The sequence below is a fragment of the Pundamilia nyererei genome, unplaced genomic scaffold, assembly GCF_000239375.1.
Source record: "Pundamilia nyererei isolate P.nyererei 1_Seehausen unplaced genomic scaffold, PunNye1.0 scaffold00107, whole genome shotgun sequence".
In the NCBI taxonomy this organism is placed as follows: domain Eukaryota; kingdom Metazoa; phylum Chordata; class Actinopteri; order Cichliformes; family Cichlidae; genus Pundamilia; species Pundamilia nyererei.
The window spans coordinates 1,428,044-1,454,059 of record NW_005187508.1 but is presented as its reverse complement, the minus strand read 5'-3'; the positions used below and the strand labels follow the sequence as shown (position 1 = coordinate 1,454,059).

General features: G+C 40.4%; 2 protein-coding genes and 1 non-coding gene across 4 annotated transcripts; 1 reads left to right on the top strand and 2 right to left on the bottom strand.

The window, feature by feature from the left end:
• Nucleotides 1-2,590: 2,590 nt before the first annotated feature.
• Nucleotides 2,591-2,662, bottom strand: trnap-agg (transfer RNA proline (anticodon AGG)). Its single transcript has one exon. It is a non-coding gene; the product is annotated as a tRNA-Pro (tRNA).
• A 484-nt stretch (nucleotides 2,663-3,146) lies between these two features.
• Nucleotides 3,147-17,393, top strand: fam114a1 (family with sequence similarity 114 member A1). The gene is made up of 13 exons (XM_013912911.1): nucleotides 3,147-3,194; nucleotides 5,668-5,994; nucleotides 6,508-6,592; nucleotides 7,751-7,983; nucleotides 9,613-9,747; nucleotides 9,937-10,089; nucleotides 10,173-10,314; nucleotides 11,373-11,458; nucleotides 12,885-13,097; nucleotides 13,305-13,444; nucleotides 14,888-14,960; nucleotides 15,453-15,506; nucleotides 16,093-17,393. Exons 2-13 carry the CDS (start codon nucleotides 5,674-5,676, stop codon nucleotides 16,216-16,218), a joined length of 1,761 nt encoding a protein of 586 aa, XP_013768365.1. The 5' UTR covers nucleotides 3,147-3,194; nucleotides 5,668-5,673; the 3' UTR covers nucleotides 16,219-17,393.
• Nucleotides 17,394-18,888: 1,495 nt separating this feature from the next.
• Nucleotides 18,889-25,731, bottom strand: LOC102196562 (uncharacterized). Of its 2 annotated transcripts, none has more exons than XM_005741150.2 (10): nucleotides 25,641-25,731; nucleotides 24,802-25,098; nucleotides 22,875-23,180; nucleotides 22,013-22,123; nucleotides 21,830-21,883; nucleotides 20,386-20,421; nucleotides 20,268-20,309; nucleotides 20,138-20,170; nucleotides 20,003-20,050; nucleotides 18,889-19,038 (listed from the first exon to the last, which is right to left on the bottom strand). In XM_005741150.2, exons 1-10 carry the CDS (start codon nucleotides 25,726-25,728, stop codon nucleotides 18,977-18,979), a joined length of 1,077 nt encoding a protein of 358 aa, XP_005741207.1. In that variant the 5' UTR covers nucleotides 25,729-25,731; the 3' UTR covers nucleotides 18,889-18,976. The 2 variants fall into 2 exon arrangements, with proteins under 2 accessions (XP_005741207.1, XP_005741208.1); XM_005741151.2 differs by having other exon boundaries at nucleotides 20,268-20,306.
• Nucleotides 25,732-26,016: the final 285 nt, after the last annotated feature.

The window sequence follows — 26,016 nt, the reverse complement described above, 5'->3', positions numbered from 1 at the left end:
TTTTTTTTTTTGTCATTTTCTAGTCATGTATACAAGAAGGTGTAACCCCGCCATTTATTCGCATGTACACGTTCACACACCCCGAATGTAGCAGCTCAACTGATCTGCATTTGCTCCTCGATGCCTTTTGCAGTTTGTGCTTTTCTTTTTCTTTTTTTTTTTGTTTGGTTTTTTTTTTCCTTTTTGTATCTTTGCAAATACAATTGTCATATTAATATCTATATTTTATAATTCATTATTAGACTGAACGGGCAATTAATGGTTTTTATTAAGCATGATTTTGATACTCTATTACATATTTCTAGTGTTTGATAAACCCTGTCTTTTTTTTCTAATTAAATTTTACCGTTGGCAATTCAAAGGGAACTCATCAAACTGTGAACGTATGGTCTTTCTGCAATTTAGCATTTTTAAACAAAATATTCATACCACTTAATAAAGTTATTGCAATATTTGAAGCATGTATTGTTGTTTGTGATTCTGTTTTTTGTTCACCTGTTTGCTAGTGAATTAGCTTATTTTAGAAGAGAAAAGTGTGTGTGTGCATGTCTGTGGATACTACAGAAGGAGAAAAGGACTTTTATTAATTGGCTAGGCAGAGATTTTGAGCTGGAAAGGATGTAGACTGATTAAGGGTAAGTGAAGAGTGTGCTGGGAAACCAGTACTTTGAGGAGCTGCTGAATGAAGAACATCTGAGGGAGGAGAATAAATGGAGAAATTATAACAAATCGGGAAGTGTGGGCAGCGATGAAGAGTGGAAAGGCAGGAGGTCCAGAAGACATACCTGTGGCGGTATTAGTCGGAAAACTTTACATAATTTCCTCAGAGAATCAGTCACAGTTTCTCCAAGACGGTAAGAACAATAACTAAATATTTAATCTTAAAAATTATACATTATATTACAAAGTTATAAAATATAACTAATAGCTACAAATGACTCTAATTATAAAAATTCCACCATATAACACAAATTACATAAATATATAAATATGGTTGATATTAAGGTGCTGTTGCCCAGTGTGTACATTTGTTTTACATGGAGGGATTGTACAGTGAGATAGCCACAGGCAGGAATAAATGGTGCAGATGTCTAGGAGAGAGGGACTTCAACTAGATTGTTTAAAATATTCTTGGAGTATGAGAGAATGCCTGGGGAATGGAGAAGTGAACTGATTTTTCAAGAATAAGGTGGTGTAGTAAAGACATGTATGATCTGGGGTGATGATCAGTGAGCAGCAGTGCAGCTTAATAGTGCGAAAGAGCGCAACGGATGTTAGCTTTGCTTTGAGAGTGATGATAGAGAAGCACAGAAAGATCAGAAGGAGCTGGACTGTGTGTTTGTCGATCTAGAGAAAGCATATGATAGTAGTACTGAGAGAGGAATTGTAGTGCTACATGAGGAAGTCCGCAGTAGCAGAGAAGTATGAGCATGGCTGAGAACATGTATGAGGCTAGCGAGACAGTGGTGAGGTGCATTGACAGATGGGTTCAAGCTGAAGGTGGGATTACATCAGGGATCAGTTCTGAGCTTCTTGTTTGCAGTGGTGACGGACAGGTTGATAGATGCGGACTATGATGGTGAAGGCATAAAAGTCAGTAGAAGTAAGGCAAAATGCATGTGTGTGAATGAGAGGGAGACAGATGGAAAGGTGAAAGTGGATGAGCTTAAATACTTGGACAGTACACAAAGAGAGGTAAAGACAAGACAAAGTGGGTGGAAATGAGGGTCGAGGGTGATATGTGTATGAGGGTAGCGTAAGAGCAAAAGGAAGAAATTACAAGATAGTATTGAGATCTGCTGTGATGTGTGGTTTGCAGAAGGTAGTTCCTACAAAAATGCCGCAAACCACACAAAAAGCTTATGGTGTAAAATCTTTACTCATTTGCATCATGAAGTAGTTATGGAGCATTAGAGATTTGAGCAGATTTAATTTTTTTAAATAAAAACATCCATTTTCAGAGACTTCACTCTAAGCTTTTTGGATTCTTTATGTGTGACTGCACAGCATGTTTAGTCTAGCACTCACCCCTTGCACCTGAAGAAAGCATGAAAGGACGTTTTTACAGTCAAGTGCAATTTAATCTCTCTGTTCAGGGAACTCCCACAAAGAAAATGAAGTGACAGCACTTACAGTTGTTACAGTTGTCAGGTGTGGATCAAAAGAGGTGTGCCAGTTTATGAATGCTTGATCCCTACTGATGATAACCAGACAGAACAGCAGTGAAATAATGGTTATCATCAGCTTAGTGATGATTATTTTTGGGATAAGGAGAACACAAGAGTGTTAAAAGACTGTAACATGACTTCTAATGTCACTAGATTTTCTTAGTGAGAGAGGTGGAGTAGTTGAATTCAAATAAAACATATTTGTTCTTTGTTTACTAAATACCAAACCTGTGACCTATAGTTTATTTCAAAGTTAGAAATGTTAAAATGTTACACTGCCTTGCAGCAATACTGTTACTACTATAAGAATGCAACATTGAGGGACTAAAAAAATACAGCTGCATACTCACGTGCAATAGCCCTTTACTTTGGATTTTCTGTGTTGTGCATATTAGAGATGATATAAACGTAAGAAAAAGCGAGGGCTCGTCCGGGATTTGAACCCGGGACCTCTCGCACCCTAAGCGAGAATCATACCCCTAGACCAACGAGCCGCTGAGCGAGCAAGCAGATTAATATGTATATGAATCGTACTCGTCATCACTAGTTGTACTCATTTTAGTCTGTTTTGTTTTATTTGTTTTTGTGGGGTTTTGCGTGTAACAGCAGCTGTTGTACGGACTCTCGTTTCACCGAGCTTCAGAATAGAGGTGTTGCTCCTCTAAAGAGCCAGAAGAACTGAAATGATTCACTCCTACATAGATGCAACTTCGCTGCTATTTTGACTGGCGTCGTTTATTTTATGACTGGCCTAATTTATTCAGCGGTCGCATTCTGAAACAGAATGCTATATTGAAACTGTGGTGCCGTTTTCTAATTATTGGAGGAAAAACACACACACACGTACAGTTTGTTTTTGTGTGCGCTGTAGTTTTTTGCCCGTCTGTGAAGTTGTGTTAGCTTAGCTCATCAGAGTCGCTCTCGAGGCAGAGAACTCTCTTGTCAGCTGTTACTCTTTGGCGCAGTCACAGACCACCGTCCTGCCGACGTGGCGGGGCGGAAGAGCCGCTGGCTGGCACCAAACGGGTGAGCTGCACTGTCACTTTCATAAAAACAAAACTGTCTCCCAGCTTTATAATTTTCCTTTGACTATACAAGCGAAGAACTGCAGTTCAACTTGAGATTAGTCTTTCATAAATTTGCTGCATCGCTTTGTTTTTGTGTGTTTGTATGTGTTTAGGAAGTGAGAAACATCCATTCATGTTAGCGTGAAAGTAGAGCATAACAGTGCTCTTTGTTGCCTGTCTCTTATACAGCGTTGCCTATGCTGTCACGTTGCATTAATGCTATAAATCGCACTAAAAAGGCAGGGCAGTCTTTAATACATCCTTACTTAGGTGTTAGCATTAGGGAATTATTATTTGTCACGCTGTCACGCTCTATATGAGTCAGAGGAAAAGATGTTTATATAATTTATGTCAAAAGTGCAAGATTATTGTTACTGCTCAAAATGCAAAATGAGAATTATGAGACCGTGGTTTCCAGTATCTGTTTAAAGCATTTTTTTGTGTGGGTGAAAACATACTTTTCTATTTTGTGAAGTTTTATATATATATATTAATTATTATTTTTAACCACACCAGCTCTTCTGATTTAAAAAAACAAACAAAAAACAAAAAACGTTCTGCACAAGGACCTTTTTCTGGCAGAAAACTCCTTTTAACAGTAATAAAATCACTGAGTGATAGTCATATGCATCTGAGTACAGCAACTGAACACAAGATGGCAACATCGGACATGAAATGACCAGCAGTACTGTCGCTTTAATTATAGCACATATAAAATTCTGTGTTGTCAAAATTCTTTCAGTTGAGTCCAGTTTTATTTAGTTGTTCACAGCAACAATTCCCCTCACGGCACTTTCTACTGCAGCTTTAATGAAAAAAAAATCACATTTAAAACCTCACTCACTTATTTACGACACTTGGCGGGAAGGAAAAACTCTTTTTTTAATAGGAAGCGACCAACAAATCTAGCTTCATTGAGGGACAGCTATCTGCTACCATATGGTGGGAGGTTGAAGGGAACGAGAAGAGGAAAAAAAGGAGAGCATAGCGAGAAAATGTCTCTAATTCCAGGCCAAATAAAATAAATAGTATCCATCGTGTTTATTAGAGAATCGGGATAATTGTTCGTTGCTGCAACAGTTTAGAATAAGATAGAAACTCGACTCTTTATTTACAGATTATTTAATGCACACCTGCACCCTAGAATGCTTCAAAGAGAAAATACAAAGACAAACTGCAACTTTAAGATATGGAAATAAATAAGTTAAATAAATAATAAAGGGCTAAAAAGAAAACAAAAATAAGAATAAATGGTACTGCACCTTAAGTAAAAACCAGGGTGAGATAAAAGAGATACCCACTCAAGTGGAGTCCCTTTGGTTGTTGATGCCACAGTGGCTAAACGTGGATCTCCCATGCACTGAAAATGGTGTGTGTTAAATAATGGTGTCAATCACTAATTCCCAAGCCAAATCTGAGGCACCAGTGCAGACCCAAGACAGGCATTCCTGAGATTACATCTCTCACCTGGCCTGGGCTGAGCTGGGTAAGGAGCAGGTGACCGGTAAGAAGGGGATCTGGGTGTGTCTTCAGGGACTGCTGCATGTGACTGAGAGGGATGGATGGGGTAGAAATCCAAGTTGTCATTTTTTATGATTTTCATTTTTATTTATATATTTTTAAAAAAATACTTATTCTACATCACTTTAAACCAGGAATGTTAAACTCCTTTTACATGGGCCACATAAAGCCCATTTTGATCTTAAGTGGCTGGGACCAGAGAAATTAATAATACCTGTGTAAAATTGCAGCAATGAAGGTGGTTGGTCTTTATCAATAGGAAAATCTGTGAAACTTATGAAAATACAGTCAAAAGTTCAAAATCTATGCGTCCCTTTCTAAAGCTGTCCAGGGGACCGGATTCGAGACTTCACCGGGCCAATTGTGGACCCCGGGCTTTATGTTTGACACCCCTGCTTTAAATGGTCCAGGAGTCTCTATATACCCCAGTTTTTTAATTGTTATTTAATACATTATATATTATCAACAAAAGTCCCTTACAACATGTTCAATTGCAAGTACAGTGAGCTGCAGAAAAAAGCTCCCAGTCCTTAAAGCCAGATGTTTTTAGCCCAATCAGACCTCTTGTGATGTATGTGTGGGATACAGACACAGCTTGATTGACTTTTTCCTCAATCCTCTTTGGCACGGAGCAGTTTACACAGTTGGTACTCTTAGTACTTCATAATTTGAGGAACATTGTTTAGTGTCACTAAAGTTAATCCCAATGAAAAGTCTAATTCACACTAATAATTAAACGCTGTGTGAATGTGCCAGGCCTCAAGAGTTTCACACATGATAAAACATGTAAGAACTGAGTGTTTCCACTTTATGCTTAGATTTGTATAAACAGTGTTTTTGTTTTAGGGAAAGTGCATTTATACGAAAGACACAGATGAGCAGTTTTCCACTAAAAATCCAACTTTTTGCAGATCATCATGTCTCAGGCTGCCTCCTCTGATGCTGACCCCTCCACAGACCCCACCCCTCCACCTGTTCAGCCCCCCGACCCTGTTCCCAGCCTCGGTCAGGATGTACCAGCAGCCGGTACACCCCCAGCAGATCCACTGCAGCCTCTTTTCTCCCCTGAGAGTTTTGATCAGTCCAAAGAGCAGTCGACCACAGAGAACACCACCACCTCTGAGACATTAGAGGGTCAGGCTGACCAACCAGAGTCTCCTGCAGAGAGTCAGATGACTGAATGTGACCAACCAGTGAGCCTGGAGCCAGACACAGAGGCTGCAGAGGAAGATGTGGAGGTTTGTTTCACAAGCTGAAGTTTGATTTATGTTTCCTTGACACAAAGCACTGAGAGGAAAATGTCTCATAGATACACTTGCACACAGTTATAAAAGAACTTCAAAGAAACAAGAATTTTGAATATATTTAGGATTTTTATTCAGGAAATTGTATATACAGGCTCAAATATGTACATACAATCACTGAAATCTTTAAATAAGTGACACTGTAGGTGTTACACTGTCTTTTAGCTTGACAAAGCCAAAGCCTATTAACTTCTCGTTAGTTATTTTGATTGATGAAAACTGCTAGTTTCTGTTTTCATGATACATGAATTTCCTTAAAGCTAAGATCCAGCCTTTCTATGTATAATACAGCTTCATATTGACATTTTGAAATATTTAATAATAAACGAGCAATTATGATATCTATTTAGAGATTTGTGATTGTCATTTGTTTTGTACTTTCACACATATTATAGACCAAACAGTTAACAGTTTTATTCCTTTCCTATGATGGATATTTGCGCACAGAAGTCCCTCCTGGACAAAGAAAAAGGTTGGGGAGCTTGGAGTTCATGGGGAAAATCTCTTCTGACCACTGCCACCTCCACAGTGGGTATGTCCCAGGTTTTTCTCATCCAATTCTTTTCTTCACATTTACACCCATTTCACTCACCACCAGTCCCTCCCTGAGCTGGTTCTGCCAGAGGTTTCGTCCTGTTAAAGGGGAGCTTTTCCTTTCCACTGTCGCCAAAGTGCTTGCCCATAGGGTCATCTGATTGTTTCTCCGTATTATTGTTGGGTCTTTATCTTACAATATTAAGCTGATTGTGGCCTTGTGATTTGGTGCTGTATGAATAGAATAGAATTGAACTGAATTACATTTCACCCTGTGATTGGCCAGTTGTGCATAACTGTGGCACAATCTGATATCCCCATGTTGATGTTGTTCTTGCGTCACCATAATAATTTTGGTTCAGGGTCAACATTGAAACTGACCAGTGATGTTGTGTGAGCATACAGTTAGCATTAACTGAGAAGGTAGCTAATGCTATTGAAAGCTATTACTAGCGAACTAACATGAGTTAAATTTGGCTAACAAAAACCTAACTCCATAGTAAATTTATTATATTGTATAAATTAATAAAGAAAGCACTCGCAGTGCTTACTATTTATTCCAGGAGGGTGTTTTATAAAAACAGAGCTATTTGTTTTCTTTTTCCCCTCCATTGCACAGCTGTGACATCACAGCAACATGACTGGTCAGTTGCACAAATGACGATGCACAAACACCAACACAGGAATGTCAAATACACCATAACTATGAAAGGACCCAAACATTGTTGCACCCAAATCTGTACACGATTTGTTGTGGTGCAGCAATGTTTTCCAAGATGCACAATTTGAAAATACACACTGTCATCACATAAACACTTTAACAATATCTATATGTGTATTTGCTCATGTGTAGCGATTCAGAAATCGCTGGTACGGTATTTCTGCAGTAGCAGGGACCTGATAGCAAGGTGATAGTAACAGATAAGCACAGAGTCCTTCCATAAGCAAGTGAAGAAACATTTTATCGCTTGTCTTACTTCTGCCATCATTCTTGCGGTTTCAAAATTGGCTCATAGATTTCAGCCAGGATTATTATAGGACCATGTGTTTTTATATATGTAATGAGAAATGTCGCTGGCAAGCAGGAGAAATAGACCATCAATGTCTACTTCTCCTCATGTATGTGAGTCTTTAATTTGCTGCTTTCTGTGTGCAGGTCAAAGCCTGACCTCAGTAAAGGTGAAGGCAGGAGAGGCACTTCGTCTCCACAGAACCTCAGTTGGAGAGGAGGCACAGGAAGAGGAGGAGGGAGCGGAGGAGAAGACAGAAGGAGGAATCGAAAGCAGAGAGATTGACCTGTCCAACTCCGGGGAGTCGTCTTCTCCTACTGCAGCCACAGCTTCTAGCAGGGGCGTTTTCTCTACAATCACACATGCCGTACAAAACACTGTGAGTGAACACACATACACGCACAGAGAGACACACAAAAGGTCTGATGAAGCTTCCAAACCATGTCATGAAAGAGTGTTAGTGGCGATTAAATCATGCATTTCACCAGGCAGTCATGTACTCAGATATGAAGAGTCGTCTCGTTTTCTTAGTGCCCATAATGCCGCCTCGACAGTCTGCTGCCGTGTGGTCTTAGGGCGCTCTCTTTTGCACTTTGGTGTCCACAGCAGAGCTGTCTGTGTGATGGAGTTGTGCTTGTTTCTGATGATGTGCTTTACCGAATGTTTGGAGGTCGTTCAGTTTAATCAGATCCACAGCAGTCTCCTGAGACTTTTAGACTTAGTGAGAGTTTTTTATGGTCGCCCTCAGTCATTCTCCTTCCTCCTGGCAAAATTTTTAAATATTTAGATTTCAGGTTCTCTCTGTCTCTCTCAGGATAAGTCAGTGATCAGTATAATGCACTAGTGGTGTCACAGTTTTGCTCCTAACGTATAAGCATATAAAACTGCTGCTGAACTGCAAACATAATTGAAAAGCTTCCCTATTAACCCTGAATGCTACAGTATTAGCAGACAAGTAGATGCAAATAGAAGTAAGTACTCTGAAAGTGGGGCTTATTTAATCTACAAAATCAGGTTAATCCAAAATAAACTGTTTAATAAGATGTCTCAAAATATAAGTGAGATTTTAAAAAGAATGAACTCTACAGAGCTTAACCTATTTAATTAGTTAACCCTTTAACTAATTTAGCCTATAGAGTTACAGCAGACACAGCACAGCTCTATTATAGCCTCAGATTGGTGAGAGTGCTTGACTGTGATGACTTCAGACAGCGTCCACGCTGCAGAAGACAGTCCTTGATTTACTGATCCTCCTCTGGACGTCGCTGCCAACTCCTCTCCTCTCCTTCCCTGCGGCATTCCTCAATCTGTGTTCGATGGCAAGCCATGGTCGATAGAAAAGTCGAGCCCCTTCAGTGCTGTCAACGATTTATGTATTTGCGTTACGTATTAAGTACCTCCTAATTCACAGTTTTAGTAAGCTGAAATATTTCTCATTAACACATGCTCTGCCTCTCGATTTCCTGCTGTGTGAAGGAGCGCAGTTAAAGTTAAAGACATCATCTGTGCTTTGAAAATCAGACTGGAAGCAGTTGTGAGCTGTTATGGATTGTAAGCAATGATCTCTTGATTTTTGGCAGAAGGCTGCAGTTTTAAAATTACAATCCTACTTAAATATTTTGCAAAAACATTCACTTTATTTTTTCCCTCTTTGTTCCTGACTGAACTGACTGAGATTTAAAGGGTTAATTGATTAATGACACATTTAATTAGTTAACAATGTATTTATTTCATTCATTTTGGCGCTCATGGACCTCAATAAACCAAGAGCAAGCTCATATTTTTTTAACTGAATTTATTTTGTTTTCAGTATGCAAACTTTCAGTATGATATTATTTAAATTACAACATTTTATAAAAGTGTGCTATCTAAATTTACAATTTTGTTGGTCAATCCTATTTTGTTTTTGTTTTTTTATTGTTTTCTTTAACAGGCTACTGTAGTTTGCTGAACTGCCTTTCCCCTCCCACCCTTCCTCGCTCTGCATCTGTCTCTCTGTGTCTCTCAGGGTAAGTCAGTGATCAGTGGAGGCTTGGATGCCTTGGAGTTCATTGGAAAGAAGACCATGACTGTTCTTGCAGAGAGTGACCCGGGTTTTAAAAAGACCAAAACTCTGATGCAAAAGACCGCGTCACTTAGTCAGGCATGCAACTGACCATCTCATCTCATCTTGTCAGATAAGAAATGAATCTGAAACTGGTGTGTCGTGTGTGTGTGTGTGTGTGTGTGTGTGTGTGTGTGTGTGTGTGTGTGTGTGTGTGTGTGTGTGTGTGTGTGTAGGTGTAATTGCTTTAAATTGGTAGCTCTGTTTTTTCTGATTTTCTTTTTTCAGATGTTGAAGGAAGCCAAGGAGAAGGAGCGGGCCCGTCTGAGTAACCAGCCTATCAGTGCTCCCACAGCTCACTACGGTATTCTTTTTGATGACTACCAGGGCTTGTCACACCTGGAGGCCCTGGAGATTCTGTCCAATGAGAGTGAAGCAAAGGTAAGGCGCGAGTGTCGGGAATACAGAAAGCGCTTCAGAAACACTGCCTGTTTCAAGCAGTTTACCTGCAGCTGTGATTTTAGGTTCAAGCCTTCCTCTCCTCCCTGACCGAAGAGGAGCAGGAGGAGGTGAAGAAGGAGCTGATTTACATCAAGGAGATTTTCATCAAGCAAGAGGAAGAGGAGGATGTGGAGACAGAAGGAGGAGGACAGACGAAGGATAACGGTGATCTTAGTTCCCAATTACACTGTTCTACCCCCTTATGTGAGTGACCCAGATCGACTGCTAGACCTGCTGTAGGTGGAGGTGGTCCCTTAGCGCTGACCCAGGATCAGGTGGCCTTTGACAGACTTTGGGACTCCTGATAATGTGGGATCAGAGGCACCTGGATGGGAAATGATAACCCAAACTGTTAAAACCAGGGTTTGGTGTTGAACACACTCATGACTGCGCTTATCTCTGATGCTGGCTGTGGGCAGCCTGCTGTTGTTCCTCAGGGAGCTTTAGCTCACTTATTTTAGTTTTAATCTTTTTGAAGTTTGTGCAGTTGTGCAGAAAGTTAGTTTGTGCAGATTCAAAGAGTGCTTTTTAAAAGCGTGCTCCATCAATTTCAGACACAAAGACTAATCCTGTGGTATTTGGTTGCTGTTTAAACATCTGCTTCATGTCAAATGATCTTATATGCTCTGCGTCCTAGAACTTACCCAAATTATATTTCCTCTTCCTAAAAGCCCTGAAAACCTTAGATCCTTACGGGAATCAGCGATGACGGTGACTGTTCCTAATCTGCTAAAGAAGTAGAAAATGTTCTACTGGAGTGAAACTGTGTCAGTGTGATGCCAAGTTTTGGTCTCGTCACATCTCACCACGTTACATTTTAAAGGGTTTGTGAGGGGCACCTTCAGGGGATGTCATGGAGGTGCACAGCTCAAAGCAGGCAGGCGCGCTTTTGCTCGGAGGGTTGAACAGGATGCCTGATCCGGCGTTTGGTGTTCAGGGGCCACCGACACATTTGCAGACTCAAGAAAAGCCAACAGAAACAATCCATAAGATCCAGGCGCCGAATCTGCATGTTTTACAATTCCAGCTGTAATTTATACACAGGAGTTTGAATTACGTTGGCATGACAACAACAATATACGCTTCGTGATCTCTGCATGGAGTAAATCGACTGATTCCTGACATGTGGTGTGAATGCGTGTAGCATCACACTTTAACACGTGCTTTGTGTATTTAAGTAAACTGACACGAGGTGGTGCATGCCTTTTGTGCATTTTTATCAGCTGCTGATGGCGAGGAGTTTGTGAGTGTTCTCACCGAGCTGCTCTTTGAACTTCATGTTGCCGCCACGCCGGACAAACTCAACAAGGTGAGTCACTCACACAGATGCCAGTAGTTTTCATCTATCCATCCATCCATCCATCCATCCATCCATCCATCCATCCATCCATCCATCCATCCTGCATTTTGCTATCAATTTTAAATTAACTGTCTTTTCTGTAAATTGTACAGTTTAATAATAAATACAATCTTTTATATTTTTTTATTGGCAACACCGGTTGTTAAGTTACTGACACTTACTACTTTACATCAGCAGCATCAGTGGGTGAAGCGCCTTTTTGCCTTCTGGTACATTGTCTGTGACGAGCCTTTAAATCACAGACTGTGTATAAAATACAGACCTTAGTTGTGTGGCTGAAAAGCGAAGCTGGTGTTGAATTGCCTAAAACCTGTATTTCCTCTAATGTCCAGAAGGAGGCGACTCCTCTGGTTTCAAAAAGAGGTCTGATTGTACAGAAGTCTAGGAAGTAGCCAGTATACTGTCTGTGCTCTGAATGTCATATCATTCTGCATTATATGGACAAAGGTATTGAGCCACATCATTTATGAATCCAGGTGTTTTCAGTCTCGTGGCCACAGGTACATAAAGGCAGCCTGCCTTTACAAACATTTGTGAATTTGAAGGTGGCACTGTGATAGAGAAATGCCAGTGTTGCAACTCTGATTCAGCTGTTGCAACAAGTCAACTGTAAGTGGTATTACTGCAAAGCAGAAGCATTTAGGAATCACCGCAAGTCACGTAACGTTACAGCACAGGATTGCCGAGTGCTGAGGCACATAGTGCTCTGCTGACTGAGTAACTGCAGGGTTTCGACATCCGCACAAAAACTGCTTCTGTGGCTGAGAAGCAGCACGCAAGCAATACATCATCAATCTGGCTTTGGCGAGTGCCACATGAACACCACCTGCCTGACCGAATCGTGCCTGCTCTAAAGTTTGATGGAGAAGGGTTGTTGTCTTTTTTCTGGGGTGTCATAAACACTCCTGTAGGTGTAATGCACAGATAGTTTCCTTCACATAGTGATATGATTCTGATTTGGAAAGAAAATCTTTGATTTTTCTTCTATAAAGCTGTGTTATGAGTATTAGTTTATACCTCGTTTTTTTATGAAATTGTGTTGAAATCATGCATTTCAAATTCCATAGTGTAGTTTAGTACCAGGAATATTCTAACAACCACCAATCATTCTTCCTATTTGCTCTGAGAAAACGGTCCACAAAGCTACAAAAATACACATCTTTGTATCTACACTCAACATAGTAACTCTGCATCCTGCTGCAAAGCTAATTTAAAAGTTATCAGCCCCTAAAGCCATCCTGCGTAATCACATTCACATATATAAAAACCAATATTAGCATATATCCATGTATATGCATCTAATTAGCATACATCAGGATCAGGGTGGGAATGTGTCTTCATGCAGACCTGATGAGTGGTAATTATGCATCTCCAGGCTCGAATGAGGGCCCATGATTGGGTGAGCAAGGTGGAACAACCTGTCACTACAGAGACAGTTGGCAGGGAAACGCAGGACCAGCCAGGAGGAGAGGAGAACAAAAAGGAAGAGAAGAAGAAAGACGGAGAAGAGCTGGGGGAGAAGAAGGGCGAGGAGGAGGAGATGAAGGGAGGAGAAGAGGCAAAGGAGAGCGACCCCATATCTGTAGAGGTGACGTCTCATCTGCACTGTTATGACTTCTGCTTTCAAGTTTAAATTCCGTCACCTTTTCTTCCTGCTGTCACTGCCTTATTTGATTTGAATCACTTATTCTGTGTGTGTGTGTGTGTGTGTGTGTGTGTGTGTGTGTGTGTGTGTGTGTGTGTGTGTGTGTGTGTGTGTGTGTGTGTGTGTATACACTCGCCTTCCTCTAATCAGGCCATCTACCTGTCATCGGTCAGCAGTCTGGCAGAAGTGACGGCTCGCAGCATCGAGCAGCTCCACAAGGTGGCGGAGCTCATCCTCCACGGCCAGGAGCAAGAGAAACCAGCCAGAGACCAGGCACACGTCCTCACCAGGTATGTGTGTGAATGTGTACTTGTATTACACACTTACATTGTGGGAACTTCCTTCTGTGGGTATCCCCTTGACAGGTTCAAGGTTATGGTACGGGTTAGGGTAAGCCTCCAGGAGATCAATATAAGCTGTTGTTATGTCTTTGCTAAGGGAAATAATGGAAATGTTTGGGATTTGGCATTTGTGATTGTTGAGGTTAGGTTCACAAGCAAAGAAGACTGAAACAGTCGCATACACTGCCTGGCCAAAAGACAAGTCACCACCTGGATTTAACTAGGCAAATACATGAGAGCTTATCATTTCTTAGACAACCGTGTCAGCTGTTACTGCGTTTCACTGAAATTATTGGACTGTGTCAAGCAAAGAAAACAACTAAGGAGATTGTTGGAACTGCTAAAATTGGAATGAAATGATAAAAAATCAACATGTAAGAGCCTTTCCACACACACAGTGCGAGAACAGCTCAAGTGATTGGGACTAAACAGCTGTGTAGCCTTAAGAAAGCCACTTATCAGTGAGGCTAATCAGGAAAAGGGCTTCAGTATATTCGGGAGCATAAAGATTGGAGTAAATGAAAAAAGGGTCATGTGGTCTAATGAGTTCAGATTTACTCTGTTCCAGAGTGATGGGTGCATCAGGGCAAGAAGAGAGGCGGGTGAAGTGATGCATTCATCGTGTCAGGTTTCTGCTGTACAAGCCTGTGGGGGCAGTGTTACGTTCTGGGATTGGTTCAGAAATTGAGGTCAGCTTACTACCTGAAAATACTGAATGACCAGGTTTTTCCTTTAGTAAATGTTTTCTTCCAATGTGGTTGGGTTGGATTCATCAGGCTCAAATTGTAAAAGAGTGGTTCAGGGAGTTCAGGGAATAGGAGACGTCATTTTCACGTGGATTAGACGCAACAGACTCCAGACATTAACCCCACTGGGATGTGCTGGAGATAACTTGCCGTAACAATCCAACACGCTCATCATCAACACAAGATGTTGGTCAAAAATGATCAAAATAAATGTTGCACAGTTCACGTGTGCATAAGCTTATGAAAAACGTGCTGTTATCAAAGCTAAAGTCGGTCCAGTTAGAGGGTCTGATTTTCCTTTTTTTCGGCCCTGTGCTAGGGCAGATACTGCAGCTTGGGGAAGGCTTTGATAAGGATCTGTTTTACCAGGATCATTTGGGTGAATCCCCCTGGTACCAAGGAGAGAGGAGGACAGAGAGAAAAGGGGATTGAGGGGCACTAAAATAAGAACAGTTAGGTGTGTATGGCATTAGGTCTACAATTAAAGAGCTAGCAAAAACTAAATGTGAAGAAATAATCCATTTGCACATAATGTGTGTCTGCATGTCTGTGTGTGTGTATCTGTGAGGTAGAGAGAGGTCAAGGAAGAGATAGTATCACTACTCCAAGGAGTGATGCATGCTCAAATCCACTCTTCTTATTGCAGGTTGACATGTGCCATGTGTAAGGAGGTGGAGTGTTTGGCCAAGAAGTTCTCTGATACGCTGCTCGATGTTGGGGTAGGTGAGAGTGTGTGTGCATGTGGGTGTGTGAACATTAGGGATGATTGTTACTATTCTAATAATGTTTGTTATTGTCAAAAAGCATCCATTGGGGTTTAACTTTAGTTCAGTTGGGGCCTATTTTAAGTTGTATGAATACACACGGGGTGCTCTAATGAGTATTTATGCCAACAGAGCAGTCTCTGTAGAGCTGACTCATAATAAATACAGTGGTCGTATTCATTGTAATAAAACATTTCACCCACTACAACAACGTGACTCAGTGACAGCAGAGCTTTTTAGATGTAGCAGGAGATATATCAGACAGCTGATGTGTGAGTATTTGTTTGTTGGATCAAGTCACTGTTTCTTTTGTTTGTTTGGGGTTTTTTTCATAGGCTCTGCTGACAGTAGTAAAATAATTTTTGATCTTTGTCTTTGTACTTGTGTTTTTCTGCTACTCCATCATCTTTTATTGATCTCACGAGTGTCACTGCCTCTCTTTTTTAGGGCCAGAGGAAAGCAGAAGAGCTGAACCCACTGGTAGAGAGTGTGCTGCTAGAGGTAAGATTTTTTTACTTTGAATATCGTGAATAAAAATAAAAATGGATAAAATTAATGATGTAGCAGTCTCATGATGACTGACAGATAAATGATCAGGATCATCATCACTAATGCAATGGGAACTGAGTTTTAAGAGGCACTCAGACGAGATCCACACAGCGTTTAAAGACTTGTTCAACATTTTTTAGAATGCATTTTTTTTTACAAATTGCATCTCTAGAAACAAATCTTTCCTCATTTTTATTGTTATATCTCTGTGACAGCGATGCCAGGAGGCATTGTTTTCTTGTGAGCAAAGCACCTGTTTAATGCCTCGAGGAATTTCCGGATGACCAGAAACATCCAGAGCTGTGCACACAAACTGTGCACATGTAGCATTGTTATATTCCATCCATCCCCATCATGGATTATTCTCACTACAGGTGTCTAGCTAGAGGATTTACAGCTGTTGGAGCAGAATAGCAAGAGAACAGTTTCTGTCCCCAAGCCATCAGTCTTTGAAACTCTCAATTATATACATATATGTATATATGCATATATATTGTTCAGCACTATGCTACATCTACTGATGATTTCCTATCCACAGGGCTCCAACAGCACCAACTACATCCAGAATGCATTTCAGCTGCTGCTGCCCATCCTGCAGATCTCCCACATCCAGAGCCAACACTGCCGACTCGCCACAGAGGCCGCAGCACAGATTCAGCATTAACACTGCCTGTGCAACTGCCTGCCAGTGTGTCTATTGTTGTACAGTAAAGTATAGAGAATAGAGTTACCAGAACAAGTGCTTTAATCTACACTAAGTGCCAAATAGTAACAGAACACAGAGAATATCATCAGGAAGATACCAGCTTAACTGACACACGTAGTGGTAGCTCGCATACGCTTTGTTTGTGTGTTTGTGCCACGTTGTGTCTCTGAATGTTACTTTGCCTGTTTTGCCGTTGATGTTTTGCTTTAAGAAACCAAAATGACGTCCACGCCTCAAGACCAAAAACCAGAATATTACTGATTGTACTGATCAAACTCTACATTATTGTACATTGAGCTTTCTTTGCACAACAGGAAAAACATAGACTAACACTAGTAGAGTGTCTGTTGTGTTGACTGTTTAATTGCAGGTTAAGATAAAATACCAGCGTCAGTGATTATATATAGTAATATCATACTTATTTTGTTTTCTGTGTTAAATTATATGAAACAACACTACCTTGTGTTTTATTTCCATCTTTTGTTGTGAACATTACTAATGTGATGTCGGTTAATTAATTTCTGTTCGCGTCTTGTTGTTGGACTGAATTAGATGAGCGATACCACTCTCTACACTAAAAGTGAAACCACAGCCTTTTGAAGGGAATCGGCTAGTTTGGCTGCACCAAAACCAAACAGTGTGAAATACAGCAACAAAATAACAATAAAACATTTAATTACCCCAGTAAAACAAAAACTGTCTGTTTTGGGGGAGTTTATTAATTCAAACCTGCAATAACTGATTTTAGAGACATTTTTTGTGGAAGCAAATAGTGAACACTTGTGTTATGTATCACCTTTTAAACACTATCATTCATTTAGTGAATTTTGACTCTCTTTAAACTCTGATTTTGGCTTTTGCTAAATCCTAAAGGGGACATTGAGCTCTTTAGCCGGAATTACTCCATCATGTGCATCTGTTTGTTGCTAAACAATGAGCTAACTCATTGTTCACTCACTTTAAAGGTTATTGAAACACGATAGGTAGATGTGGATTGTATAACTCGCACACAGCAATCTTTGCTGAAACGGAGTGTAACTTCTGATTCTTTGGTTATAAATATGCATTAAAACTGCCTCACTCTGCAAAACTGTTGGTATAAGAGTCAATTTATCTCAAATTATTGTGGGCCATATGCTCGACCAGCTCCAGTCTGCATTCAAATTTAAAGATACAACATTGTGCAATATTTATTGCACAATGTTGTATTGTGCAAGAAAAAATCAGTATTTGTTGCATTTTTGTATATTTCAAAATTAAACATCATTATTAGACTCATCCAGTGGGTCTTGAAAATAACAAATATGCATATACTTTACAAGATAATTTTCTCCGTTATAATAAGACTTACATCTGGAAGCTCCTGAAATTTGTTCTTTCATATTAAATAATGAGCTGACGTCTCTAGTGTGCAACTTGTTGTGTTTGCTCAATCCACCCAGACATTTTTAAGCATTGTTTCCAAATTACAGACCCTAATTCTATCTTACGGAGAAAGAAAGATCAGAGAAAGTTTTAGGCTTTTATCTTGGACATTTTTGAGATATTCATGTTGAAACATTGCCTCAGAAAAGAAAAACAAAACATGTCCAAAAAAGTATTTGATACACGAGGCTGAAACTTCACAGCTAGATTATAGTCATCCAAGTTTAAACCATTAGATTTTCAAGCAATACACAGGTGGTTGAGCAGACAATGATCTAAAAATGTGATGAGCGATATGAGGTGGAATGACCCATAAGTTAAAATATTTTTTCATGTCTCCCTCTTACGCCATAAAAGTAAAAGAGTAGCGATTGGGTTTAATAATTCTGAAAATGTGCTGCAAATACAGATGTTTTCCAGATGGTTGAGTACGACTGACTGCAAAAAGAGCAAATTCACAGTAAGACATGAGCCTTGCAGGTGCTGCTATCTGGAGTTAGTTACTTCCTGGCAGAGCGAGCTTGGCTCCTTTAATGTTTTTATGGTGAAATAAAACCAGGTGGTTACTCGCGTTCGACCTGCTGTACACTTTGTGTGATTCCACTTTAAACACCCCAAAGACAGCCTTACATGCACACATAGGTTACATGTTTTTACTCCAGAACAAAGCCTTCGATCGTGCGTTCCAACATTCAGAAATGTATACCACGTCGGTTTCATCTCACACATCACCGCAGAGATGTGTCAGATGTGTTGTATCTCAACTATGCTCTACATTTTTCTCCTCCTTCTGAACCGCCGTCTCTACAGAATTTGAGATGAATTACTTTATAGCGCTTAGCCCACAGTTACCTCGATTTCTGAAGGATAAATATTTCTCTCCCTCTGCTTCTTCTTCAGTTTTAGAGATACATGGATGCTGGCAAGGAAAGCTATTAAGCAAACAAGATATTAGTCAGTGCTGTCAAAATGTTTTGGCTCCTTTCAGCTATAACCAGACGGGGTAAGGCTGTTTATCAGCCATGCATCTGACTCAGAATACAAAACAATTTAGTTCTTTCAGGGTGAAAAATGTTCGAGGGCCAATCCATTTATTTAACTTTTGATAGTTTAATAATGTGTAGAGACTGTCCTCTAATAAAGTGCTAACATAGACAAAGCTTCCGAGATGACATGCTGAAAATAAGTTCACAAGCACATGTAGGTGGTTCAGATATCTTTATTTTCACCATTAGTAATGCTGGTAAATGAGGCGGCTGTTTTCCTCCAGCTTCCTCCGGCTGCTCGCCTGTCATCGAGCAGGCTCATCTTTGATGGAGCTGACGGAGGGATGGCTGCGATGATGCAGAAAACCTAAAGACAACAGAAAAAAGGCACCAAGCGCACTGTTAGATGACATTTTAAAAGGGTTCTGATGTGTCGATACTCTGCAGTAATTGTCTACTGAGATGAATTTTTTGACGATTAACTCCGCCTGGAAGATTACGTTTTTGGAAGTGTGCATGCCGTTCTGTCTGTAAACACCATAACTCAAAAAGTTTTGAATGAATTCCGATAAAACTTTACGTTTTTTATTTAGAATGGAGTCGTGTTAACAATCCATTCAAAATTTGGCTCACATCAACCACAATCCTCAATGTCAAAATAATGATGTATAGGTCCAAAATTACCAAAAAGCCTTATAACTTAGAAACTATGATTCTTATAAGTGTTGTGTGTATTTTATAAGGTCAAACATCATAAAATGTCTTTTAACTTTACGACTGCCTTTGTTTGTATTGGCAACATTTAGGAAATGATACTGGTGTATGTGTATTCTAAATATCACATTATAATTTACATCCAAATATCACATCACATTTAACCTCTGACCTTATGTTTACGTTTTACGTAAAGAGAACAGCCTAATACAGCAAACAATTCAATGATAATTAGCTACACATTGGTATACTTTTTGTATTTATGCATTAAGTCCATCATATTTAAAGCTACACTTTGGAGTTTTTGAGCTCTCGTAGCACCATTCGCAGATTACCACACACGTATGAAAATGAAGGGCGATGTGGTTCCCAACCGTGCAGCAGTTTCAAATAACGTATCCAGCAATACGCTGGTAAGGACAGGACTAAAGGCCGATCCATAGCATCTAAAAACTAAACCGCATATAATTAATCAAACTTTGGTTGTATGAAGAGGCGCCAAGTTAAGTCTTGAATGCGTGCAAGAGTATCTGAAAGTCATCAACCAGCTGTTGGTGGTCATAACCACCAACAGCTTTCTCTTTGAACCTGTACAATTGTTCCAGTAAAGACTTTACCAGTATAGCAGTGGTCAGCATTTCCATCCATCAACATTGATATGTCATCTGAAAAGTATACGTGAGGACAATCAGAACATGTGTTTGTGATCTGACTCATTTTTCTAAAAGGTGCATGTGTGTGTGTGTACCTACTTTGACTGTCAACTTCTTTAATTGGTGAGAGCCCTATCCATTTTGGTAAAAAAAAAGAAAAAGATTAACGTGGTGAAAGCTGTGAAACAACAGATCCATTAAATGATGCTGACTGATTAAAAGGACTGACCTGACCAGGTATGAAACCCGTATAAGTGGAGGTTTGTCCCTGCTGGACCAAAAAGAGTTTGTTAGAATCTCCAAACCTGTTGACGCAGATGTAAATGCGTTTTTATTGAGCAGTTTACCTTCAGGAGGGCTGACTTCTGTTTCTTTGGCACCGTCTACATAAAAGAGTAGCATAAACATGTTGTAACTCTCATCTTCTGGAATACATTTTAGTTTACTTAGTATATTATTAATATATTATACTTCAGAGACAATACAGACTATTCACAGACCAGGATTTCTAAAAGTGACCATGTACAGAGCCAGCACATAAATGAAAACATAGATTAAATACACATTTAGTGTGTTTGTTCAGAGATCTAACACACTGGTTTTTGGTTGATAGTAAGCCATGGCTTATCATTTTTTTAACCATTACAGTGAGAGGTGGCATTTCTTGACACCAGATGTATTTGTTAACATTGAATGGCTGAGTCTTATGTTTATACACCATTTAATCATTAGTTATTAATAATCTCTGTCTCTCTTCCGGAGCGGCTTCCTGTCCTCACCCCTCACTGACTGTCGAAGACGACTGTCCCTCCCTGATACTTGGACTGCTAGAAGCTTCTTCCTGTTAAAAGGTAGTTTTTCCTTCCCATTGTCACCAAGCGCTTGCTCATAGGGGGCAGTCTGATTGTTGGGATTTTCTCTGTATTATCACAATATAAAGTGCCTTGAGGTGACTGTTGATTTTGATGAATAGATTATGCTCCCTTGGTTTGGTTCTGCCTCTATATTTGATGTTAAGTTATATATTGTGGGTGAATGAACTGTATGGTAGTGTATTCTGTCCTTGAGGGCTGCTTGAAATGTCACAGAGGGCTGTGTATTGGTACATGTGCACTGAGAAAATCCTAGTGGGGGTTGTAATTTGAGGCTTCCTGTGTTCCCTTGAGTCTGCCTCCTCTTAGTGTTCATGCCTCAGTGTTAGACACTCATTTCTTTGTCATTTCCTTTTTGGGTGTGTAAGTCAGTTTTTCATGAGTCTTGCTTCAGTTTGACTCTGATCTTGTCCCTCATTGGTTTCACCTTTGTTTTGTACAATATGACAAAACCAATCACTTCAGAATTTCTCATAATAATAATTGTTTTTTAAGTTCTCTGCACTGTGGTTGAAACTAGTCTAAAGCAGTGGCTCTGATAGCAATATGCGGCCAGGAGAAAAAGCTTGTCTTTCACCATAGAAGCAGGAAGTCTCACGTCACGGCGCTAAACATGACTTTTTGCACTTTTGCCTTGCACATTGTCAGTCACCTTTGGACAGACCACTGCTGCTGAACATGCTACATTTAAACATTTTTCTTGTGTTATAATTAGAGTTTGCTTTTTATCTTTGTGTGTAAATGGTTGTTTGTTTTTTTTCTTATGTGCACCTCAGTTTGCACGCTCAGTCTTGCCCTTCAGCAAAAGGTGAACTTGTTTAAAGTTGGATATTTTTAAGCACTCACAATATTGAAATCCAGTGAAGTACAAACGTATCTAGTGTACAGTAACTTCAGAATACACATTTTGTTGGCTTACCATTTAATTGCTGAGTAATTAAGTTGAAGCCATCAGGGTGCACCTTCGGCTTCCCTGGCAGAGGAAAAAAACATGTCTTAGGATGCCTGTTTCCACCACTGAAACAAATTTTGACTTTGTTTCTTCAGTTGTGGCATCATAAAACGAGTGATTTCTTTTGTTTGATTGTTTTTTGTCTCTTACTGCACAAACGCCTTTTCTTGTAGATTTGTCCGATCACACTCGTTACTATACTCAGCAACACCAAACACAGCAGAGCCAGCCAGACCACTCTGAGCGCACACTGCCACTCATCTGGAAAACAGAGGAACATTTTGGACAAAGCAGAGTCTGAAACAATTATGTATTATTTTCATTACTGACCTCTTTACCTAAAGAAAAAAAAATCCATCCCAGTCATTCCAGCACTAAAATTCATGCCATGTGAAAATAAAATACATGAAAATGTAGAGTGGATGAAGGAAGAAAAGAAGGAAGGATAAGAAGGCAAGAGACTGGCAAGGAAGGAGGACTGGAAAGAGATAAAAGACATAGAAGAGGCAATATAAATAATAAGAGGAAATGAACAAACAAGAACAAAGAAAGGGAAAAGCATAAATGGAAAGGTCTGGTGGAGGTGCTGCAGAAAAATTGGAAGGAAATGGATATCCAGCTTTCATTATGCACTTTGGAAAATATTACTTAATCAATGTCTTAAGCATGAGGGACTTTTGGAGAGCAGAGCAGAAAGAAAGAAATCAATACAGGCTTAGAGATACAGTAAATTAAGATGTACTGTAGTTTTGGAAAGTATGACTGATCATGTAGTACAGAGGAAGAGGGAGAAACAAAAAGTCAGGAGAAGAACTGAAGGAAATTTCTTCTATTAAAAAGAATGACTCCATTGTGGACTGAGAGAGTGGGCAGCTTGGAATGAAATGAAAACTGAGTGGCCAATTTCCTTGTCTCCTATTGTCTCCTCTTTCCTCTCCTTTCCATCTTACAGTGAAGCCACACTTGCCGCGTGGGGATCAAAGAAGCCCAGCTCCATCCGCCTGACACCAACCTTTCTGTGTCCGTTTCCATGGCAGCTTTTCCTTTGCTGTTGAATTCCAAACCGTTTGATTGGCGAACCAAAGGAGACAGCGGCTTTGATTGGGCGATTCAGAGTTGGGCAGGAAAGGGAGACAGCAGTAGAATGCCTTCCTCTGTCCTTCATCACCACCCTTATTTTCCTCCTCCTCCTCCTCCTCCTCCTCAGGTGGGTAGAGGTGTAAGGAACTATGATTGCTGCGGCCGTACAAGGTGAGATTCAGGGTCTCTGCGTTGGGCAGATGAAGCTCGGCTGACACCTCCAGATGTGACTCGTAAGCTGTGGGTGAATAAATAGCATGAATGTATTGATTGGGGCGTAAAAGGCTTATATTGTCTGCTGAAGAAGGCATCGCAAGCAGCTCTTTGAGGCGTTAATCGTGCACAGTTGTGCTCAGAGTTAAATAACACCAGCCTGTGAACATGCTCACAGTGACGCTCACGTTAATATGCTCATATTTTAAAGCTTAATTAGATTCTTTAATTAGTGGAAGGCGATCAGTTCTCTCTGGAAGCGTTGCACCTCTGATGGTCTGCTGAACAACAGAAACACAAGATGAATTATGGCAAACTTCGTGACAGCTGTCCTCTGTACAGTTTTCATGAAGTTTTAGAGACTAAAAGCCTTTTCCTGTACAAGGCTATAAAAAAGTTAATTTTACATGGGAAATTGTAGCAGCTGACTTGCTTGTAAATCCACCCTCAAGTGGCTGTTCAAGGAATTGCAGTTTTAAGACCTGGGATGCACCTTTCCACTACTAAGCTACTAAACACTAGCTGACAAAACAGTACAACCTCTCACCCAAATATTGCTAAAGGTGCGAATCTCACAACTAACAGGTAGGAGCAAATACAAAAATATACACCAGACCAAACCAGAGGTATATTTCAGATTTGACATGCTTCAGTTAGCATGTTAAATGCACTGAGAAATAGACTGAACAAATATGGCTTGCTTGGAAGAGTCTGAGGACAAACCCTCTTCTCTTTAAGAAACATGCAGCTTGGCTTTAGATTGCAAAAATGCATCTGATCATGACTTCAGGAACAGTGACAGACGAGACCAATGTAATGTTAGGCCATAATGCATATCAGCATATCACCTCATAACAGCTATGAAGCACAGTGGTGGAGGGGTGATGACTTGGGCTTCTTTTGCAGCCACAGGGCCGACACATCTTGCACTCAGTAAGTCAACACTGAACTCCTCTGTACACCAAAGTATTCTAGAGTGAAATGTGAGGCCATCTGCCTAACGGCTAAAGCTTGGTTCAGACTGCACACTACCACAGAATGGCTGCAAAACAAAAGGGTTAAGCTGTTGCAATCAAAGTCCAAACCTGAACATGACTGAAATCTTGTGGCAAGACCTTTAGAGAAATGTGCATAAATTAATGCTCGTAAGCCTCAATGAACTTAAATGGCATTTTAAAGTGTGTCCAGTGTGAGCGATTGATGAAGTCATACAGAAAACAACTGCTTCAAGTTATTGTCGCTAAACTACTGAATCATGGGATCTACTTACTTTTTCACAGGACTGCATAGAGTCCTCACTGTGACGGTAACCATAAAAAGTCACTTTTAATAAACAATTAATTAGTTGTTAATTAGCTTAAACTTTTCAAATGTGATGGATCCTTGAGTCATTATGATTCACCTTGGAAGTCTTAAGAGCGTACACAGAGTACGCTAAGAGTCTAACTGAAGCATGCCCTGGACCACCTTTTCAAGCAGACCAGGGCACAGTTTACTTAACCGCACCCAGACGTGGCACTCAATAATCACACTAGCCAAACACACTAGACAGTACGGGTCAGATGCACTCAGCGGTGTGGACTTCAGGCAGTAGCAAGCTTATCTAAACAGAAAGCAGATGTTGTTGAGTCTCTAGATGTGAATACCTGAAGTTGAGATATTTCTGTGTACTTCTGCCATTTCCATGTCTGTCTCACACATGAACCACCTCGCTTTTGGATCATCTCTGCCTCGCCTGACGTCTGAAGCCGAATCTGTTGTATTGCTTTGATCTTCTCGTATGCACGCTTGCTCCCATTTTTCCTGATCTGGAGTCTGAGATGGGTCACACATATGGCCTCTCTTAGCGTCATCATTTCCAGCCTTTCCATTTTCTCCCTCTTTCACCTGATTTCCTTGTTCGCAGGGTCGGTAGGGAAGGCAGAAGAAGTTCACTTTTGTTACTGCAAGGATAAAGAGAATGAACATGGCAAAATTCAGACTGATTTCTCAGCAGAAGCAGGCATAAAGAGGAAAAGCAGCAAAGAACGAGCTGTCAAGCTATAAATCATAGCAAGATCTCGAAATGGAAGCTGTTGCCTCCAGTTTGTATCTGACAGAAAGAGACAGATGAGGAAAGACACAGATGGAGAGACAAAAAAGAAAAACCACTGAAGGCAAAGACGGCAGGAGCACAAGGGTAAACCGAGATGCTCTCATAAAGAAACGTGTTTTCAAGGCAACACAATACGGAAACCTTTTCAAAAGGGCTGTCAGTCAGAGTTGTATGGAGCTATATTTGGGTCTGATTTATAATCTTAGACCGACACAGACAGGTCTTTCCACAGACAATGTGTGTAAAGAGGAAGCAAATCAAGCGAACGTTGTCTAAAGCTTTACTTTGATGCAAAGTTTGAACAAAAGGTGGATAACATTCTAACATTTACACAATACACACACACACAGAATGAACTAATGTGTATCTGAAGCTGTTTGTGTGACCAACCTTGGTAAAATGTGAAAAATTCCGGGAGGCAGATGATGAAGGCAAGAATCACGAGGAGAAGAAGTTTAGTAAGTGCTGCTCTTGCCATGGTTGTACCATAAGATCACGCACACACACACACACGCGCGCTCAGGCACAGGTACTTGTTCACACTGGCACAGGCATGACTCGTGGCTCGTGGTGTCTTCTTCCCTCTCGAGTTTTCAGCAAACACATCCATTCACACTCGTGCCGCTGCCCATCAGAGAAGCCGTCGCTGGACTTTTTGATGTTCTCACGATAGAGTTCGTAATTTAAGAAGAGGCTGGCCGCAACATTTCAAAACACGTACACAAAGCGAGAAGCAACTTCCCTTCCTTTTACACTTCCTGTCATT